The sequence below is a fragment of the Rhinolophus ferrumequinum genome, chromosome 8, assembly GCF_004115265.2.
Source record: "Rhinolophus ferrumequinum isolate MPI-CBG mRhiFer1 chromosome 8, mRhiFer1_v1.p, whole genome shotgun sequence".
Lineage (NCBI taxonomy): Eukaryota > Metazoa > Chordata > Mammalia > Chiroptera > Rhinolophidae > Rhinolophus > Rhinolophus ferrumequinum.
Window position 1 is genome coordinate 80667371 of NC_046291.1, and position 19797 is coordinate 80687167.

General features: G+C 36.6%; 1 protein-coding gene and 1 pseudogene across 1 annotated transcript in view; one reads left to right on the top strand and one right to left on the bottom strand.

Annotated features, from left to right (window-relative positions):
* Positions 1-19797, bottom strand: part of HNMT (histamine N-methyltransferase) — a 45977-nt gene that overhangs the window by 1658 nt on the left and 24522 nt on the right. The window contains exons 4-6 of the mRNA XM_033113076.1: positions 10732-10839; positions 9545-9675; positions 7046-7139 (exon numbers count right to left, since the gene is read on the bottom strand). Of these exons, the coding sequence (XP_032968967.1) occupies positions 7046-7139; positions 9545-9675; positions 10732-10839 (333 nt within the window). The remainder of the gene's footprint in view (positions 1-7045; positions 7140-9544; positions 9676-10731; positions 10840-19797) is intronic.
* On the top strand, positions 10847-12927 carry LOC117026345 (broad substrate specificity ATP-binding cassette transporter ABCG2-like; annotated as a pseudogene).

Below are 19797 nucleotides of genomic sequence, written 5' to 3' on the forward strand. Positions count from 1 at the left end.
CATAAGGACAGAAGCAAGGGAGACCAGTAAGAAGGCTACTACAATAACGTGGGTGACAGATGATAGTAAGTTGGACCAGCGAGCTTGGAGATGATGAGAAGTGGTTGGACTTTTTATATGTTAAACCCCTAGATCGAGTGCCATTTGCCAACAATTAGGATATTGGGTGTGAGTAAAAGAAGAGTCAGTGATGAGCCCAGTGATTTTGGCCCAAGCACCTGAAAAGAGAAAATCGCAGTTACTGGATGGAAATAGGGAGAATGAGGGAGGAGCAGTTTTAAATGTATCATCAGGTGTGACTTGGGAAATGTAAATTTGAGAGACCTATTGGATATTCAGGTGGTGGTAGGAGGAAGGCAGTTGTTTATTTTAGTCTTAGGTTCAGAGTAGAGCATCAAAGAGTAAAAACTAAAATTGAAGAAAGAGCACAATAAACACAATGATGATTTAGTCAAAGTAAAGATGGGATATCTTCTCATGTCTATCCACTTACTAAATGTTGCCTTGGACTGACTGCCAATAACTAGATTGATTCCTACCAATTTTGTCTCCAACTTTAGAAGATGTTTTAGCAATGTCTGTTGCATTTAATTGAAAATGCAGCCCAATGAAGAGGTTAAGAAATGCAGCAGCTGAGGGAGAGAGATATATTAATAGGTTGGAGTGCTCTTCCGACACTTCATAAATGAAATGAGGCTTATTATTTAGGTCTCTCAGAACCTCAGTTTTCTCATCTATAAGATGGGCATACCCATACTTACCTCAAATGCAACTGCAAGTATTAAATGAGATATTTTAAGTGAATCATTGTACAATGCTGAGTGCATGGCTGATGTGTAGTAAGTACTGACAAAATAAATGGTTATGTGGAATTAGTTTGATGATATATTTCTATTAGTTGCAATCTCTAGACTACGCAAAAGCAAACTTGCTGTTCAGAAATCTATAATTACAATAAATCAAAACAAATGACTAATGATTTATGGACCTTCCAATGCGTGCATGTAATCGTGGGCTGTTACCTACATAGCCTATACAGTGCAGTCATTAAGAGTGGTCATTAAAGCCTGACTACTCAAGTGTGAAGCCTGGCTTTTCTTCTCACTAGCCTTACAAACCTGTGCCTAGTTTTATCAATTGTAAAACAGGAATAATAATAGAATCTATTCACAGAATTTCTGCAAGGATTAACTGAATTAAGAAAGTAAGGCACTTAGAACCATGACTGGCACATAATAAACACTGTTGAAGTGTTAGGTAATTAAGTTGTACTTGGCCAAAGCAATATAAGGGAGAATATACATTTTCTATGCACTTCCATGATTAAAGGTGAAGATGTCAAAGGCTTGAACTTTTTTGGTTCCAAACTCTCCTTTAGCATCTAATGAAAGTAACTGACTCTCCTGAAAAGTACACAAACAATATATACCCACAAGTTGTGTATGTAATTACAGGATGCTCAAAGAAGCCTGGTCTTCCTCCATAGACTAGGACCCTGATTTAACCCAACAAAAGAAACTATTCAAGGCAGGAAATGGTAAATAATAAATAGCCTAGATAATTGATGTTCCACTTATATTTCAGAAGAGGGAGCGATAACTGCAGGATATGCTCTAGGAATTGGAATGAAGCAAAAAAAAAAAATAAAACCTCAGTTCAATGGGGAAAAAAAATGAGGGTCATGCGTATATATTAAAAGATGCGTCATTCCAAATACAGTGATTATCTTCCCGAATAAGAATTTGCCTACAAACAAGATTTTACAAGAAAATAAATTTCAGTGTTTGAGGAGAGGCTCTGTTATCATTATTATTTTTTTAACCTGGCAGAGAAAAAAGAACAAAACAATAATTGCAGAAAATTTGCTTGTGTCAGTGTTCTGTGACTCGGTGCCATTTCTGAGCTGAGCAATTATACACTTTCTGACTGATGCATTATCCTAATGGCTCTCGGTGGGTACAACATATGGTGTTACTTTTGTTTTCAACATGATACAAACCAGTTTCTTTCTTCCCTACTGTATTAAAAATAACACACCACAATCTGACTCCTTCTTTAGTCAGGTAAGGAGAGGGAAGGACGGAAAGCTTTCCTTATCTCCTTGCTAATCTCCCTTAACAAAATAGATTGCAATTTACTTAGCAACTCATTCAACTAATACCTGTCTACACATTTGCAGAAAAACCTGTCACTGCCATCACTTTAGTGTGGGATATACCTCTTTTGTTCTCATTTCTCTTCTTTTTATTCCCGAATCAAATCTTTTATCTTCATAATCAGGAACGTCTGCTTATTATAATTAAGTGAATATTTACTCAGCTGGGCTAGTTCTGTAGTGGGTACCCAGAAACAGAGGAGAACCTCTCTTTCCTCAAGCAACATGTATTATTTTAATAGGCTGACCAGCAAATGCTGTCATTTAATTCTGATTTCAATTTCTCTTTCTTTTCCAATCTAGCTTCACTTGCCTACCCTTCATTGCTTTTGTCCACCTATTTCAGTGTGCACTGTGTGCGTGTGTGTGTGTGAGTGTGTGACAGAGAGAGAGAGAGAGAGAGAGAGAGAGAATATGTGTATCTTCTTTACTGAGTCTTTTATTTTTTAAACCTATCTTCAAGTCACCAGAACTTTCTATATTCTTTGATTCCATCTCTATCAAGTAGTAAGTTTTAGCTAAAACATGGTATACACACACACACACACACACACACACACGATGGACATTCAGAACTAGTTGTAGTTTGGATATCATAAAGGAGAAATAGTAAGCAATTAAATAATAAGCAATTATTCAGTTCAACTCAAACACACTTACTGCATGTCTTCTAGGTGTCAAAGGCTTTGCAAAGCTCTGAGACTAGAGATAAGAGGCAGAGGCCCCTGCTCTCAAGGAACTCTCTGTAAACTCCCCGGCTGCCTCTGACAGGAAACTTAGCATACTGCTGAAAGTGTTTACATATCTGAGTCCTCCATCAAATTAGCAGCTTTTCAAAGGCAAGGAAAAGTAATCTTTGCAACCTTCACAGCCTAGCAGTGACTGACTGTAGGAGCTCAATAAAAGCTGAATGAACCAAATTTACACAACTACTGTCCTATGCAACCAACACGGGACCAAGTATAGACTGTTTTGAATATGGCTGAACACACATGGCGCCGTATCCAAGCTAGGTGCTCTGCATGATTACATGTAGAAACTGAGCGCATATTTTATTATCTTACAATCTAATAAATTGCAAAAATGAGTGTCCGTATGGTGCTCAAATAACTGAGGAATTCAGTCTATTCAGAGAAATATCTCATCAATTTAATAACAGGTCAGTCTCTAAGATGGACAGGCAAGAGCCTTATCTGTGTGGCATATTTAAGATGACCCCAGAGAGCAAGATGTTAATCCGAACATACTTTTATCTGCCTAGATGAAATATTGGCTAGATGAGCATCTTAGAAATTTAATTTAATGAGGAAGTTTAGGCTTGTCTGAATCTGTCTACAGTGAGCACTGTTTTCTGCATTGCAGTGTAGCTATGAATTGACAGTATTGCCCTGAAACAGAGGAAATATACAAACAGGTTTCTTGATTTCTAGGTAATTATGAAGCAGATTCCATTTAGAAAGGGACTGCAAAAAACCTGACAAAAACAGAGCCTAATATGAACAATTTTGTTGTAAGTGCTCCAGGTTTTCGAGAAGGCCATTTAGGGCACTGGTTTTTATACAGGGGTGAGAAGGGAAGGTGATCAGGCACCTCAGATGGCCTGGAGAGTTTTCCAGACTTGTTTACTATCCACAGACTGGGTTAGCAGACAGGGATTTGAAGTGAAAATGACTCATAAAAATGTGGACCAATCCTATACATGTTGATTGACAATAATGTAAGACAAATCTGACTGGAAATCCGTTGTGATTAAATTTGTTTCCACTGTTGGAAACTCACCATGAACTTTTTTTATTTTCTTCTAAAAGTTGACCCATATAGTTATATTGGCTTTAATACAACAAAGCGATTAGTTCTGTTTTTCAAAAAACAGCCACTTCCATACACTGAAGGGGCAATAGAATTTATCTCAGAAATACGTCATAGTTAAGACAGGTTCATAGGTGCACAGGGTTATGTAGGTGAAAGAGGTAGAGAAAGGGAGTTTGCCTTATGTAATAAATTAGAGGGGTGAAAGGAGGAAGTGAGGAGTTTGTGTCTTGGGAAAAGCCCTGAGCTAAGAGGATATGAGTGAGGTCTGAAAGAGGTTAAGAGTAGGTGCAAGGGAAGTGGGCCCCGACTGAGCAAGAGGAAAGCTTGAAGAAGAATAGCTGTGGGACTTGGACGTTCACTTCTGTTTTTGCTCTTCTCCTTCCCCATAGGTGTCAACATCTCCCCAACTCAAAGAATAGTGCTTTGGTGAATGAAGGAAGTGGGGCTATGTCCATATTGGGGGCAAAGCAGGATAGGATAAGAAAAGGTAGCTGTAGCACATGTAAGGTTTGGTAATAAATCAAAAATTGAACTGGGAGCAGAAATTTGGGGCAAACAGTGGCTGGCAACCACAAGGAACATATAAGCATGACCCAGGAATCCTCGGGAATCATGGGGCAAGTGACAGACTATCCAATTTACTTAGAATAAGAGCTCCAGTCATTTACTCTGAATTTTTAAGGGAAGTATGAGCCTATAGACTGGGTAATATGGAGACATTAGATTACATTAGGCTGGTGACAAGATCAACATATTTGACAACTTTATTTTCCTTTTTGGGTAGAATATTTTCTTTAACTGTAAAGGAAACTATATTGAACAGGGGTTTATTTATTTATTTTTTACTTATATTTAATTAATTTCTTAACAACTCTTGTGACAAAAAGAGGCAATAGATCTATGACTTGAGCCTTAGGAGAGAAGTGGAAAGTCCAAAATAAAATGCCTAAATCTATTTCCTCCTTCTGCTAAGTGGTTCTTTAAGAAGAAATGTATATAATATTTCTTCTAAAGCTGTATAAAATCTTCTAAGAAAGAAGTGTATATAGTAAAGGAAGGAGATAATGAGAGTCCCTTTAATAATTTGAGAATTGTTATTTGCTGGATTCTTATTCCTGGGGACAGTACCTGTTAACAGTGTTTTCTTCTTTGGGATACCTGTCTCCAATGCTGTGTGCAGTAATGAAGAAATGTGAACTGCATACTGAAAAAGTTAGGAAAATACTTCTACCATCAAACCACACAGATCGAATAATATTTGACTCAAAATACATTTTTTTTAAAAAAAGCTCATTTTTGAGACTATACTCCTTTTCTTTGATTTTTCCCCCCAAAGTGTATATGTACTAAGACAATGTACTCAAATACTTAGTACATATGCATCACATATATGCATAGATGCAATATAACGTAGGTATGAATATCCATCAACAGCCCTTGAAGAAACTTAGCCACACAGACCAAGTTCACACAGCTAGGAAGCACCTCGACACTCTTGCTCCATGTATCATCATACATTTCACTGGGCCTGTTTTGGTTTTCACATTTCTTGAGGCCAATAAATGGTGGATTGTATTAACTTATTCATGATACAGCCAGCAGAATACTGTATCCATAAGGACACTCAGTCAATTCTCAGTTGCTTGTAGACTACTCATGCCACTTTCTAAACCTTAGTCTGGCTTTTTCTTATTGGTAGACATTTACTCATAGAAAGCCACCTTCTGCCATACAAATACTTCTGAAAATATTTAAGAATAGACCAAGTATAAGTAAGAGTGTATCTGCTATTGATATTAAATATGTTCTAAAATCAAACATATTACTTCTGGATGAATTACTGTTTCTGTCTGCAACACATTTTCTGTATTATTGATACAGATTATCAAGAATAAACTGCCTTCAATGTTGATAAATAAGTTTACTTTTGCATTCCTAAAAGCGGTACAAAGTGCTTTATCCAGTGTCCTAATTTAGAGAGAGGTTAGTAGGAGGCATCCAGTTTACATAAGCCCTTCTAAATGGGAAGACAGAACTCTCCCACACAAATGAGTATTTTTAACTAACCAGAGATAAAAACAGTATATCAAAATATTCCCTTGGGGAAGAGGTTGTGTACAGTAGCTCTCATTTGCCAAACTCCCACATGAGTTCAAATCCAGGATTACAGGCGACAGCCATGTCTGCCATCCTTTGTGTGGGAGAGTTCATTCTTCATATTTAACAATAAATTAATTTTGTGACATATAGTTTTTAAGTATGGGGTCTGGTACAAGCTTAGGTAGATAGCTACGGCTATATATCTAGAATCAACCTACCTAGCACTGTGTGTCCAGTCCATAAAGATTGCTGAATTAAAGAAACAATGCATTAATGAATTCAGCAATGTCAGTGTTTCATTTGTTAACATGTTTACTTATGTTCCCTGTGTGGTACTTATTATACCCCTGGAAGCAACATGATAGGATCAAATGCCTTCTTTGAAAAGTAAAACAGGGGTGGCCGATTAGCTCAGTTGGTTAGAGTGTGGTGCTGGTAGCATCAAGGTTGCTGCTTTGATCCCCGCATGGACCACCATGAGCTGTGCCCTCTTTAAAGAAGAAAAAAAAAAAGCGTCTCATGGAAAAGTAAAACAACACAAAACCATTTTTAATAGTTATTTGAGAAAACCTATAATGAATAGTATTGATAATGGCTTTAGAAGTGCAAATTAGTCAAATATGTCATCGAAAATATTTAAACCTTTAGTTATTGATAAACATGATACAGGGGAAAGAGACATTCAAGGGACAAAAGGGAGGTAATTAGAAATATTTACTATTTTTAGTCTCATTAAAGATATTCCTAAACTAATAAAAAAAAATTCCTAAAAGTTGCAGTTGCTCTATCTTATGTAAAAAAGAATGTATACATAAAAACGACACATTTTCCCAGGAGGAAGAAGTAAACAGACATTTAATTCCACTTGACCCCCTAAATTGAGGGCTGTTGTGAAAAACTTCCGTAATACAGCCTTTAAACACATGCACATATGCACTATCGTTGTTTTAAAATTCAGGCCAAATGAAAATAACTTACCTGACACAAGAATAATAAGAATCTTAGCATTGGTAGCTAAGAGACTATGGAAGAATTTCAGCGTAGCTGGGATGTCTTTCACATAGTACAGCATCTGGAAATGAAGGAGAAGAGACATGAGTCACTTTCATATGTCAACGTGTTTGTTGCTTGGACTAGATACTCACTGGAAAGTTTGATTTTCAAGTTGAGTAGATTTTACTCAACAAAACACTTAAGGAATTTAAAAATTAAAGATGTTATATGGAGAGTTGGAATAATTATGTGAGGAAATATTTGAGGGAAATGGAACTATATTATTTGCTCAACTCGACCAAATAGTTTTAAATTTACTCTTTCTGGCTTTAATATAATAACACTGACATTCATAACTGGGGATACTTAGTCTCCACTCCACATGGACGCAATGACTATATTACTATACAGTTTGTGAATTGTAGTTCTTCTGGGAGAAAACGGTGACAGCTCTGTAAACACAGACCCATTTCATGGAACGTTGCTTTAAAATTAAGCCCTATGCACTAGCTTCACCATATGCTCACAGATGCTTTTTTTAATAACAGAAAATGTGACAGACTCTGGTGTTGACTGAGTCTCTAGGAAACGACTGGATTACGCATTAAGTTAGATCCTTGGTCACAAGATGCTAAGAGTCAATCCACTCATTTTTAATAATTCTGGACCATCTTTGGTGAAGTATAGGGAGAGGCCTTTCCACCCAACACAGGTAGAGGTTGGAATTATACATTGGCAGTGTAAAATTTTCCCTAAGGACTTGTATTCCTGGAATCTACCTCCATAGACACTTCTTATATCTCATGTTCATCTTTCTTGGACAAGAATTCAATACTCTATATAGATTCCCATGATAGAATTTATTGCATAAAGCACAAACAACTTAACATATGCCTCTCTCACTTGAATGAATAAATGAAATAAAATGGACCTGCACATGACCTATGCTGCTCCAGGGTCCATATTTAGTATCATGTCATCACATGCTGTTCACCACAGGGACCATACATAGCTAGGTACCCAGATATAGCTGATCCATAAGACGGCTAAAAATTTATGACATGACCTAATGAAAGGAGAGGAGGTGGGCTACAGTAGGTGCTATGAAATTTGATCTAATAGACACTGAGATTCTCTGTAGTTGACTATGAATATTAGGTTGAAAGATTGTCATGAGAGTGTTAGGATTATAAGGAACAATGAAGAGACAGAGACATAGCACAGAAAAATGCAGAGTAGACAGAGAGGAAGAGAGGAGTAGAGTAGTAATGCAGGGGAAGCGGAGTTACTGCAAGAAAGACCAAACGTGGAAGCTTTGAGAGAAATGGGAGAATGGATTGCTGAAGCTGCAAAATTTTATAACAAGTAAAGAATGGATCCAGAGCATAAGTGGAGGGATTGACTTTTGATAAAAGAAGGCTTTTACAAGAAGATGAAAGAAAGAGATGGTACAATTGCAGCTATGTTTGTAAATTTGGAGGGTAAAGAAAGATGAGTTTCTATCTGATGGTTTCTCTTTTTCCTATACAGTGTGAAGGGAAGTCATCAGCTGGGAGAAGGGTTATGGAGGTATAAGGAGAGAGAGGGAGGTATGAAGTATGAGGAGGTGGAAAAGGAAGTTTAATAGAGAAATATAATAGGTTTGCTGGGCAATGTTAACCACTCCCTTACAGGTAAAAGATTTTGTCAGCTAAGACAGCAGAGACACAGGATTGCCTAAAAATTCCAATCTTGGAGTCATTTCTTCCTTTGATTTCTTTTAAGTTTATTCCTTTGGGGTGACTATACTTGTAGACTATAGAAAGTAAGAAGCATCTTGTTAATTGTGGTATTTCTAAAATATACACATCTTCTAATGGATGCCTGTATACCCATATGCTACCCAGAAATATCAGTGGATATTTGTCCCCATACCATCTACTCAATGTCACCCCCTTTCCAAGAAATACACTAGTGTATTTCTATGAAATACATTATCAGTGCTGGATGATAGAAATAAATTCTTACTGAATGTTTAACTAATATTAATAAAACTTTATTGACCTGAGGAATCATCTAACCTGCCCCTTTTGTCATGTTAGACAGGTCATCAACAGAAGGCAAAAGTAAGAGGATTCAGAAAAACTGAGACACTGGTCCATCCAGACCTTGAGAGCTACTGGAGAATGATGCTAGGATACGTTACACTCTACTGTCCTCAAATCTATCCGTGGACTTTAAGTTCTACAAAAATTAATTAAGCAAACATTGAAAAAAAAATGATTAATAACTCTGGAAGTATTTTGAGTAGAAAAAACTGGCTTTTTGAATGTTACAGAGAATTCCTTAGTATTCTCAACATCTTCATCGTCAATTTGTATATGCTCACTTGTAAAATCAGAAATCAGATTCTCACTTTCCTTTTTAAAGTTAGAATATTAGGCACTCTTCATATTTCTGGGAAAAAAATCTTTCTGAGTTTATATAACAATAAATATTTCTTACCTGAATCATATGAATAAAGTCCCACTTCTGAAGTTCTTTTTTCTCCATCATTCTATTTTGATATTCAGATGATGTCTCTTTATGCCAAGCAAACTTTATGTTCTCGAGGTTTGATGACTTGGCTACAAACTCTAAAATACAGAGAAGAGGTATCATACCATCAATTTTAATTGCAAACGTGGAACCCATTTCCATTTAGAATTTTAATGCAATCAATGTTACATACATAACAGATATAAAACACATTTTTCTTTTTTATGTAGTTCTGGAAGACCAGAGAGTTCATCCTGATTTTTTCTCTAGTAGTAAATGAAATTAGAGATGAAAAATAAGTAAAGAGTCAATAAGAAATAATTATGAGAACCCTGATCAAACATAGGTTACATTGTCTCAGTACTAATGGGGAATTAACTGGTGGATTTTATCAATGGAAAAATTGATGTAGAACAAGTAACATGATTCTATACGCCAGGAGTCAGCAAACCATGAGCCATGGGCCATATCTGGCCCACTACCTACTTTTAAATGGACTGCAAGCTAAAAGCTTATACTGTTCTACTTCCTGACTTCATACCTCTGTCTTTCATATCTCATACACTTTTAAATGGTTGAACAAAATCAAAAGAAGAATACTGTTTCGTTATATGTGAAAATGACACAAAATTCAAATGTTCATAAATAAAATTCTATTGGAACATATCCACACTCAGTTTATGTATTATTGTCTATAGCTGCATTTGTGCTACAATGTCAGCATTGATTAGTTGTGACAGAGATTATGTGGCCTTTTAAGTCTAAAATATTTACTACTATTTGGTTATTTTTCAGAAAAAAGTTTGTGGATTCTTGTAATAACCCATTAAACATAAGCTCTTTAAGGACAAAGATTTTAAATATTTCTGAATGAATTAACAGCTCTGTTTCTGATAATAAACATTAAAAGTAATAGTTGATGATCAGTGAATAGATGCAGAGTCAGTAAAAAAAAAAAGTTTAATTATTAACAGTTCTTATTCTGAGGTTTTTCGTTATGCCTGCCAAGAAAACAAATTGATTAGGTTCTTCTTCCAACAATATTACAAAGAACATCCCACAGTAATTATGTTGTTAATGATTGAAGGGACAAATTTGGGGTGACAAGCCTTTTGGAATAGAATTGGACATCCAGCACCATAGGTTACAGTTACCTTTGTACTTGGCGATTTGTTCAGCACTTGGTTCAACAACTTCATTGCTGATATGAACTCCTGGGTATTGAGCCTGCACTTTGGAGATAATTTGAAGATCAATTTCACCTAGAATACAAGCATAAGGAAGATCACATCAGTCCAGAAAGAAATGATTAAGGATAATCTGGCCTGACTCTCCAACTGACTGTGACCGTGACCTTGGGCTGGTACCTTACCAGTCTGTTTGCCACACATAAAGGCAGAAACTCTCAGATATCTTCCAGTAATGACCACGTTTTCATCCCAATGTCACAAAGAAACACCATTCGCCTCCCCAGGACAAATTCCAACCACCTGAAGACATTTACTGAAGTAGCTATGTTAAGTTTCTATAACATGTATTATTGAAAAGAGTGAAGAGTGGCTTTCTAATTGGTTGAAAAACAGTTGAGAAAGAAATATTAATGAATATCAAAGGAATCATGAGACCTGGCCTCAATGCTATGCTGAGACCCACAGGTGGAGGCAAATCTTTGTTTTAGATGTCTTAGCTTCAAGGAAAGATCCACAGGGATTATCGGGAGATGTTTTGATAAATGGAGCACCTCAACCTGCAAATTTCAAATATAACTCAGGTTATATATATACAAGATAATGTTGTGATGGGAACTCTGAAATGAGAGTAAATTTACAGTTTCAGCAGCTCTTTGACTTTTAACAACTATGACAAATCATGAAAAAAAATGAACAGACAAACATGGTCATTCAAGAATTAGGTCTGGCTAAAGTGGCAGATTCCAAGATTGGAACTTCCTGATGTGTCTGGAGGAGAAAGAAAAAGGACTGGTATTGGAATGGAGCTTGTTACCGATCCATCCATCTTATTCCTGGATAAGCCCACAACTGGCTTAGATCCACGCTCAGCAAGTGCTGTCCTTTTGCTCCTGAAGAGATGTCTAAACAGGGATGAACCATCATCTTCTCCATTCATCAACCTCATTATTCCATTTTCAAGTTTTTCGATAGCCTCAGCTTATTGGCCTCCGGAAGACTAATGTTCCATGGGCCTGGGGTATTCTGCATCAGCTGTTCACCACTGTGAGCTCCATAATAATCCTGCAGACTTCTTCCTGGATGTCATTCATGGAGACTCCTCTGATGTGATATTAAACAGAGAGGATGAAGATGGTGAAGCCCAGGAGACGGAAGAGCCTTCAAAGGAGATAAGCCACTCATAGAAAAATTAGCAGAGTTTTATGTCAACTCTGCCTTCTTCAGAAAAATGAAAGTTGAGTTAGATCAACTCTCAGGGGTTCAGAAAAAGAAGAGTGTAGCCTTCAAGGAGAACACCTATGCTACCTCCTTCTGTCTTCAACCTAAATGGATTTCCAAGAGTTCATTCAAAAACATACTGGGTAATTTTCCAGGCATCTATCGCTGAGGTAATCATAACAATCTTATTGAGACTGGCTATAGGTGGCACTTTCTGTGATCTAAAAAGTGTCCCTGTGGGAATCCAGAATAGAGCTGGGGTGCTCTTCTTCCTGACAAATAACCAATATTTCAGCAGTATGACATCCCTGGAGCTGTTTGCAGTTGGGAAGAAGATCTTTATACATGACGTATCAATGGATACTACAGAGTGTCATCTTATTTCTTTGGAAAACTGTTATCTGATTTACTACCCATGAGGATGTTAGCAAGTATGATATTTACTTGCATAACATACTTCTTGTTCAGATTGACACCAGTGGTGGAGGTCTTCTTCATCATAATGTTTACGCTTATGATGGTGGCTTATTTGGCTAGTTCTATGGCACTGGCCATAGCAGCAGGTCAGAGTTGGTATCCATAGCAACCCTTCTCATGACCATCTCTTCTGTGTTTATGATGATATTTTCAGGGCTGTCGGTCAATCTCAGAACCATTGTGCCTCAGCTGTCATGGCTTTAGTACTTCAGCATTCCTCAATATGGCTATGTGGCTTTGCACCATAATGAATTTTTGGGACAGAATTTCTGCCCAGGACACAATATAACAGCAAACAATACCTGTAGCTTTGCAATATGTACTGGACAAGAATTATTGATAAACCAGGGCATCGACCTCTCACCTCGGGGCCAGTGGAAGAATCATGTAGCCTTGGCATGCATGACTGTTATCTTCCTTACAATTGCCTACCTAAAATTGTTATTTCTTAAATTTTTTTCTTAAATTCCTCTCTATTTTACATAATTTACCTACACATTAAAAAATGAGCACCTTGATTTAAATATTCAAAAAAAATATCTGTCTTACTAAGAAAGCCCTGCTACATTGTCTATGGTGCAGAACAGCTAGGTTGTAAGTAGGAATAATAATGTGATTTGAGGAGGGCTATGATTGCTATTCATTCATTCATTCATTCATTCATTCATTCATTCAACATCTTATTGCATTACATTAAATCTAAGATGCCATTGGTTGTAGGATGCAATCAACCCTTCCTTTTGTATCACTAAGTCAAAAAAAGCATTGTCAATTATAATTTTGAGATATCATTAACTAGAAGATGTATCCCAATTTCACAGATGTTAATATAGGAAAAAAATACACCTTAGAATGAACTAGGCTAGGCCAGAAGCATAGAAAAACTATGTCAGATGCAAAATATGTCAGGTACCGAATAGGGTACAAAAATGTCAGACATCTGCCTTCAAAAACACTATTGTCTAGTGGAAGAGATAGACATGGAATGAACCCTGACTGGGTTGGGCTGAGGAAAGAAGACAGTGAGGGACAGGATAGGAAGAGAGGTCAGAGAAATGGAAAGCTTCATGGAGGGAGCTCACTCCCGAGCTCTGTGTTATAGGTAGTTAACCCAGAAACTTCTGGGGAAGTGAAGAATTGCAGGTAGACAGGACAGGAAGATGGAGGCATGAAGTCAGGATGCAGAATAGTGTATGAGGGACTACTGGCCATTCAGTTTTGGAATATTGGGCAAGGCAGGGTCTCCAAGAAAGAGGTGACACCAGAGAGGTAAATGGAGAAGAGGTTATGGCAGCATAGGTATTTATGCATTAATTCAAGAACCAACTGCTAATTGATTGTTTACTATGTGTCAAACACTGCACTAGGCTCTAGCAAGTGATAAGAGACATAGATACCTGCCTTGATGAAAATTTAGCCTCTAAGTGACTGCAAGAGAGAGATGGTCGTAAGTTGGATGGACTTGAATCCCAAGCCTGTCTTTTCCCCTTACTAGGTGTATATTATCTTTGGAATTTGCTTTACTATTCCAAGGTATATTTCTCTCATCAGAAAAATAACAATAATAGTACATAATTGATTGGTTGTGAGGGTATATAAAGCACAGTATAAGATAGAGTTGGCACCCAATAAATATTAACTGTTCATTTTTATTGTTATCGAGTCTCTCTCTTTAAAAATATCTCCTCTCCCTATTACTGATTCCTTCAACTTAAGTTTTACACTTTTATTCTCTTAGGTTATGATGTTGACACCTTCACTAAAATAGACCAATGTTCTGGCAAGACTAGCATATTAAAATGCTGTTAGTCTTTACTGTTTTGTTATAAATTACATTAAAGGAACTTTTTCAAGGTTAGATATGGCAGGAAACAAAAGCATAGGTCACTAAACTGGGAGATCTGGAATGAATGAGATGAGGAAGATAAATCAGGAACAAAATATACTAGTGTAGCAAAAGAGGGGAATCTAATGGTATAATGAGAGCCACAAGTACTGGTAATAGGAGATGGTGGGGGTTGGGGGCAGAAGGAATGGGAAGGAAGCTGAAATGGAGGATGAGGAACCTACGTGACAATTTTCTCCATAGCTGGCCCCACCGACATGAAACCTTTAATTTCTTCCTTAATAATTCTAGCTGCCATTTATTGGCTACCTACCATTTGTCAAACACTGTACTAGGCATTTTACTTGGAACATCTCATTTAATCCTGACCACAATGCTATCACAAACTCCACAAGATTATATCCAACCAAAGAAGGTGATTTGAGTAACTTGACATTCAGTGGATGTTAATACATCCAAAGTTTAAGGCACATTTGTCTGACTCTAAAGTGTTTGTTCTAACTATTTCATACTAAGAAATAGGAGGATACCAAATACTAAAAGGACATAAGACGTGTTTTTTTTCCCTTCTCTATAGTAACTATTTTTGAAGGATAAGAAAAATAACTAAGGCAAAGGCTGATAGGGAAAGCTGTGGGCTAATGAGAACTAAAGAGATTACAGCTTGCCCAAAGAACTAAGAGGCCAAAAGTTCTGTTCTTGCCTCTATCAGTTTAGCCATATATTTTAAGTTAAAAAAAAAAAAAATCAGTTGTGAGGATCCCAATTCCAATATTTTGAAACTGAGATAGTTAAAATGCAATTATTTTCCCCCTGGGGCTTGATGAGCTCTTCTTCTAAGATGGAGCCCAACATTTTGGACCTGCCCAAATGGCAGAATTTACCTAGCACATCCCCAGGGTATGTTCCGAGCTGTTTTCCGTGTCTGTGAGTTTTTGTTTCTTTATTTGTTTGTCTTGTTCTTTTGATGCTTTCTGCATAACCTTCTGCCCCAGTCAGAGCCAGCTAGTACCTCCTCTTAGGGCAATGACAGAGGCCACAATGCTAGACTTGCAACTGAGATAGGAACTATGGTGCACATAACAACCTCAAGAACGTGCAACCATGTGTGGGCATGAACCATCCATGCATTTGCAGAAATGAATGAACAAAATGAGGGGATAAGGAAACTACTTCCTCAGGAGTTAGCACATAAAATCCATCTCTGACTTCATAAGTCAGGTAAGCATACTTCCTGTCTGCCAGGGACACTTCCTCTTGATGCTCATTGTGATGGTGTCCCATGTCGTTTTCTTTCTTATTTTAAGTTTTCTTGTATATTTTTTAAATTTATAACAAAGTATTATCATTAGAATTTTAGTTTTGAAAATAGGTTTTAAAAGAACTATTTAATAAATAGACAAATATAATAAAAACTTGTTCAATAAATATTTCAAAAAGTTATAATAATTTTAATTCTTTTATCCACTTCCATCACTTCTCACTCTTAAAAGTATCGTGGATTTGACAATAAATAATGCCACTGTGCTCATAAGGCACTTATTTTCAGTGCTATGTTTGTTATTTATAGTGGACTCTATTATTCCTTATTGTGAGATTAGATAGATGAGATAGATAGATAGATAGATAGATAGATAGATAGATAGATAGATAGATAGATAGATAGATAGATAGATAGATAGACAGACAGACAGAGAGTGAAAGAGAGCTCCCATAAGGTAATATATTCCTTGGTCTCATAGCCATCATAGTTTTCTTTCTATATCCCTCAAAAATAGGAGACATGAATTTTTAAAAATGATTTATATGAACCTCTTTCCCAACAAAGAAAGTCAACAGAGAAGATGTTCACATGTTCTGTAGTATTACAGTCTAGTCTAAACATTTAGCATTTCATTATACGTATTTTCTTGATACATCATTTAGACTGTTCACTGTCCACCCAGCCACCCAAACTTTGCTCCTTCGTTAATCTTCCTTCCCTGGCCATCTGTAAGTTTTCCTGCTAAATGTTTCTTTACATTCTTTTTTTCATCCCTACTAGCAATGCCCTTGTTCAGGCCCAAATTATCCATCTCTTAGAATACTATAATAACGTCCTAAAATATTCAGCCTATTTCTATTAAACTTTGTCTTCTTCAAAGCCATCACTACAACAACCATTAAACTCTAAGCTGAGCAAGCCTATCACTTCCCTTCTTAAAACCTTCTCAAAAGATTAAGAATAGAATTACCATATGACCCAGCAATCCCTCTTCTGGGTATCTACCCAAAAAATCTGAAAACATTTATCCATAAAGACATATGTGCTCTAATGTTCATTGCAGCTTTAGTCACGGTGGCCAAGACATGGAAACAACCAAAGTGTCCTTCAATAGATGAATGGATAAAGAATATGTGGTATATATACACAATGGAATATTATTCTGCCATAAGAAAAGATGAAATACTGCCATTTGCAACAACATGGATGGATCTTGAGATTATTATGCTAAGAGAAATAAATCAGACAGAAAAAGCTGAGAAACATATGACTTCACTTATATGTGGGATATAAAACGGAAAGCAACAAAAGGAACAAGACAAACAAACAAAGAAACAGAAACACATAGACACGGAAAACAGTTTGTGGTAACCAGAGGGTAAAGAGAGGAGGATGGTAGATGAGGGAAAAGGGGATCAAATATATGGTGATGGAAGGAGAACTGACTCTGGGTGGTGAACACACAATGTGATTTATAGATGATGTAATACAGAATTGTACACCTGAAACCTATTTTACTAACATTGTCACCCCAATAAAATGAAAACAAACAAACAAAAACAACCTTCTAATGACTAATCAACTGGATAAAGTACAAGCTCCTTAACTGAGCATAGAACACCCTGCTATTCTCATCTCTCACAATTTCATAGTTTGAAACTTGGCTCCAGGAACCCTGAATTTCTTACATTTCCACCTTGCTTTCTCCCCCTCTGATCCCATATACACCATGCGCTTCCATGCTCTTTGTCCTTTGCCCCTGCTTTCTCCTCTGCCACGATTACTCTCCCCTCATTTCCTCACTTCCTCGGACTAACTCTTATGCACCTTGAACACTTCCACACATGACTAACTACCTTGGAATTCATTCCCACAGAGGCTGGAAGTAGCATCAGAGTCCTTTGGACAGAAAGTACGCATCAACTGACTAGAGTTGGCAACACAGATAAAATTTTCTTGTGTTCCCTGATCTAAATTATTGCTTTACTTCACTTATTTTATTTACTAGCAAAAACTTGATGCCAATGGGTTTGTTAAATAGCATCAAAGACTCTAAAATGGAAGATTGAAGAACTGAGTGGGTTTGATCATCGATCACTAAAAAGCATATGAAGGATTATCAGACCTCACAGTATCAGGAACCAGCAGTAAAAAGATTCAGAATAAAAGGGTGGGGGTTGGGGGAAGAGACAATTTGTTCTTTCTCAACTGAAACCTGACCAGGAGGTGAAACATTATGAATGTGCTCCAGTACCAGACATTAAGCACTCTATAAATGCTTCTAGAGAGCAAACAGGTAAAACTAATGCCCCATAAGAATGGGGGAAAGTAAACTAGAAACGCATCAAATATTTTGGAAATTCTGAGCAAATTTAGTGGTAAACAAAAGAAATGTGAAAGCCAATGGCCTGCTTTTATTGTGTATTGCTAAGTCTTCTGGGAATCTTAACTTTGAGATCCAGAAAACAGCATGTAAGGGGAATGAGGCAATACATGTTTATTTTATAGTCAGTCCTCTTTCACATGTGATTTCTCATTATGCTTTACATAATCCTAATTCTGACAACTGTAAACTACTTATTTTGACCTCCTAAGCCTTTAGACACATAAACGCCAGCAGTTGCTTGGGTTAACTGAAGCCTCATTACGTATTTCTCCCCAGAGTTTTGGAACAAAATCTACAAAGTTTCCTGTGACAAATGAAACAATTGCAATGATTAAACAACTTTATTCCAATAATACTATCCTTCTTTTCTTTCTCCTCCCCTTTTTCCCTCCCCTCCCCTCTCCTTTTGTGACTACCAAAGCAAATTAATGATTTTGGAGTCTGCATTTTATGATGATGTAACTGATTTTCTCAGTTGATCAATATGTGGAACTTGTGCAAAGTTAGGAAAATCAAGATACGTGTCAGCATCAATCAAAAATTATTTTCTTTTAGGCTGCATTGTGGATATTTTTCTGTTCTGTTCACTCCTGTGCTATTTTCTATCAAACAGAATATGCTGACTTTTTTATTTGGAAAGTTACATGAAAACTAAATTTTAAAAACCTCCTTCTTTGCAAATCCCTTTCCTTTGTACCATCCTTTTACTCAAATCAGCCACAACTATAGAATGATTTCTCATGTCTCCTTTCTGGGATACATTGAGTGGTTCACTTAATTTTACATAGAGATATTTTTGTGGTTATAATATCTTGCTTTTATACGACCCATATTTTAAATGCATCATGCCTATATTTAAAGAGGGACATATAATTGTCATCTCTGACTGCAGAGCTTACAAAAAGTTAAAAAACAAGGAAGGGAGGGAATCTCATCTTCTAGACAACTTTTTTCCATTCTCTAAATTTAAAGGATATATTTAATGAGATAAGAGTATTTTTTGCTTAAAATCCAAGGTCATTTGATTAAAAATGGGGGAAAAAATGAAAAAGTTACAGTCTATAGAGAAACAAAACTAAACTCAAATATAGGATTCACCAGAATTGCCTGATGCTAATTTGTTAATGCCTCTGTCCTTTAAATTGCATATCTGTCAATTAGGGATAATATGGTCTATGCTACAGGGTCATTGTCAAAGTTTGAGGAATTATATAGAGATAACTTACCATCGTTCATGATATATAGTAATTACTTAGTAAATTGGAGCTATTATACATGAACTCAACAAATATTTTTGAGCACCTACTAAATTCCAGGTTCTAATCACTAGATACAGAAACGAATAAAACAGACAAAAATATCCAACTTTTATGGATAGTGATAAGTCCCATGGAGAAAAACCAAGGCAAAAAAGAGTGAGAAGAAGCCATGAAGGGGCCTTTGTGATTTTCAATAGAGTTGTCAAGTACGCTTCATGTAAAAGGTGACATTCAAGAGAAGTCTGAAAGAGCCTAGAAATGAGGGAAATGAAGATTTCCTTTTCTAAATGGGCAGCTCCATAACAAAATGACAACTTGGAAAAGCACTCTTCATCATCATGTATTCATGATGGCTTGTCCTTCTGACTGAGCCTCTTTTAAATGAAACCCAAATCCTAACCTGAGACCCCTAGGCTTCTCCAGATAGAAAATCTGCAGGTCAAGAAAATGGAAGATTAAATACTGTTGAGCTCTCTCCTCTCATTCAATTTCTGTCTGTGCTTGCTTCATATCTCATATTGAAATATATGTGAATTCTTGAGATTATCAGCAGGAAAAAAATTATTATATGTTGTGTTAA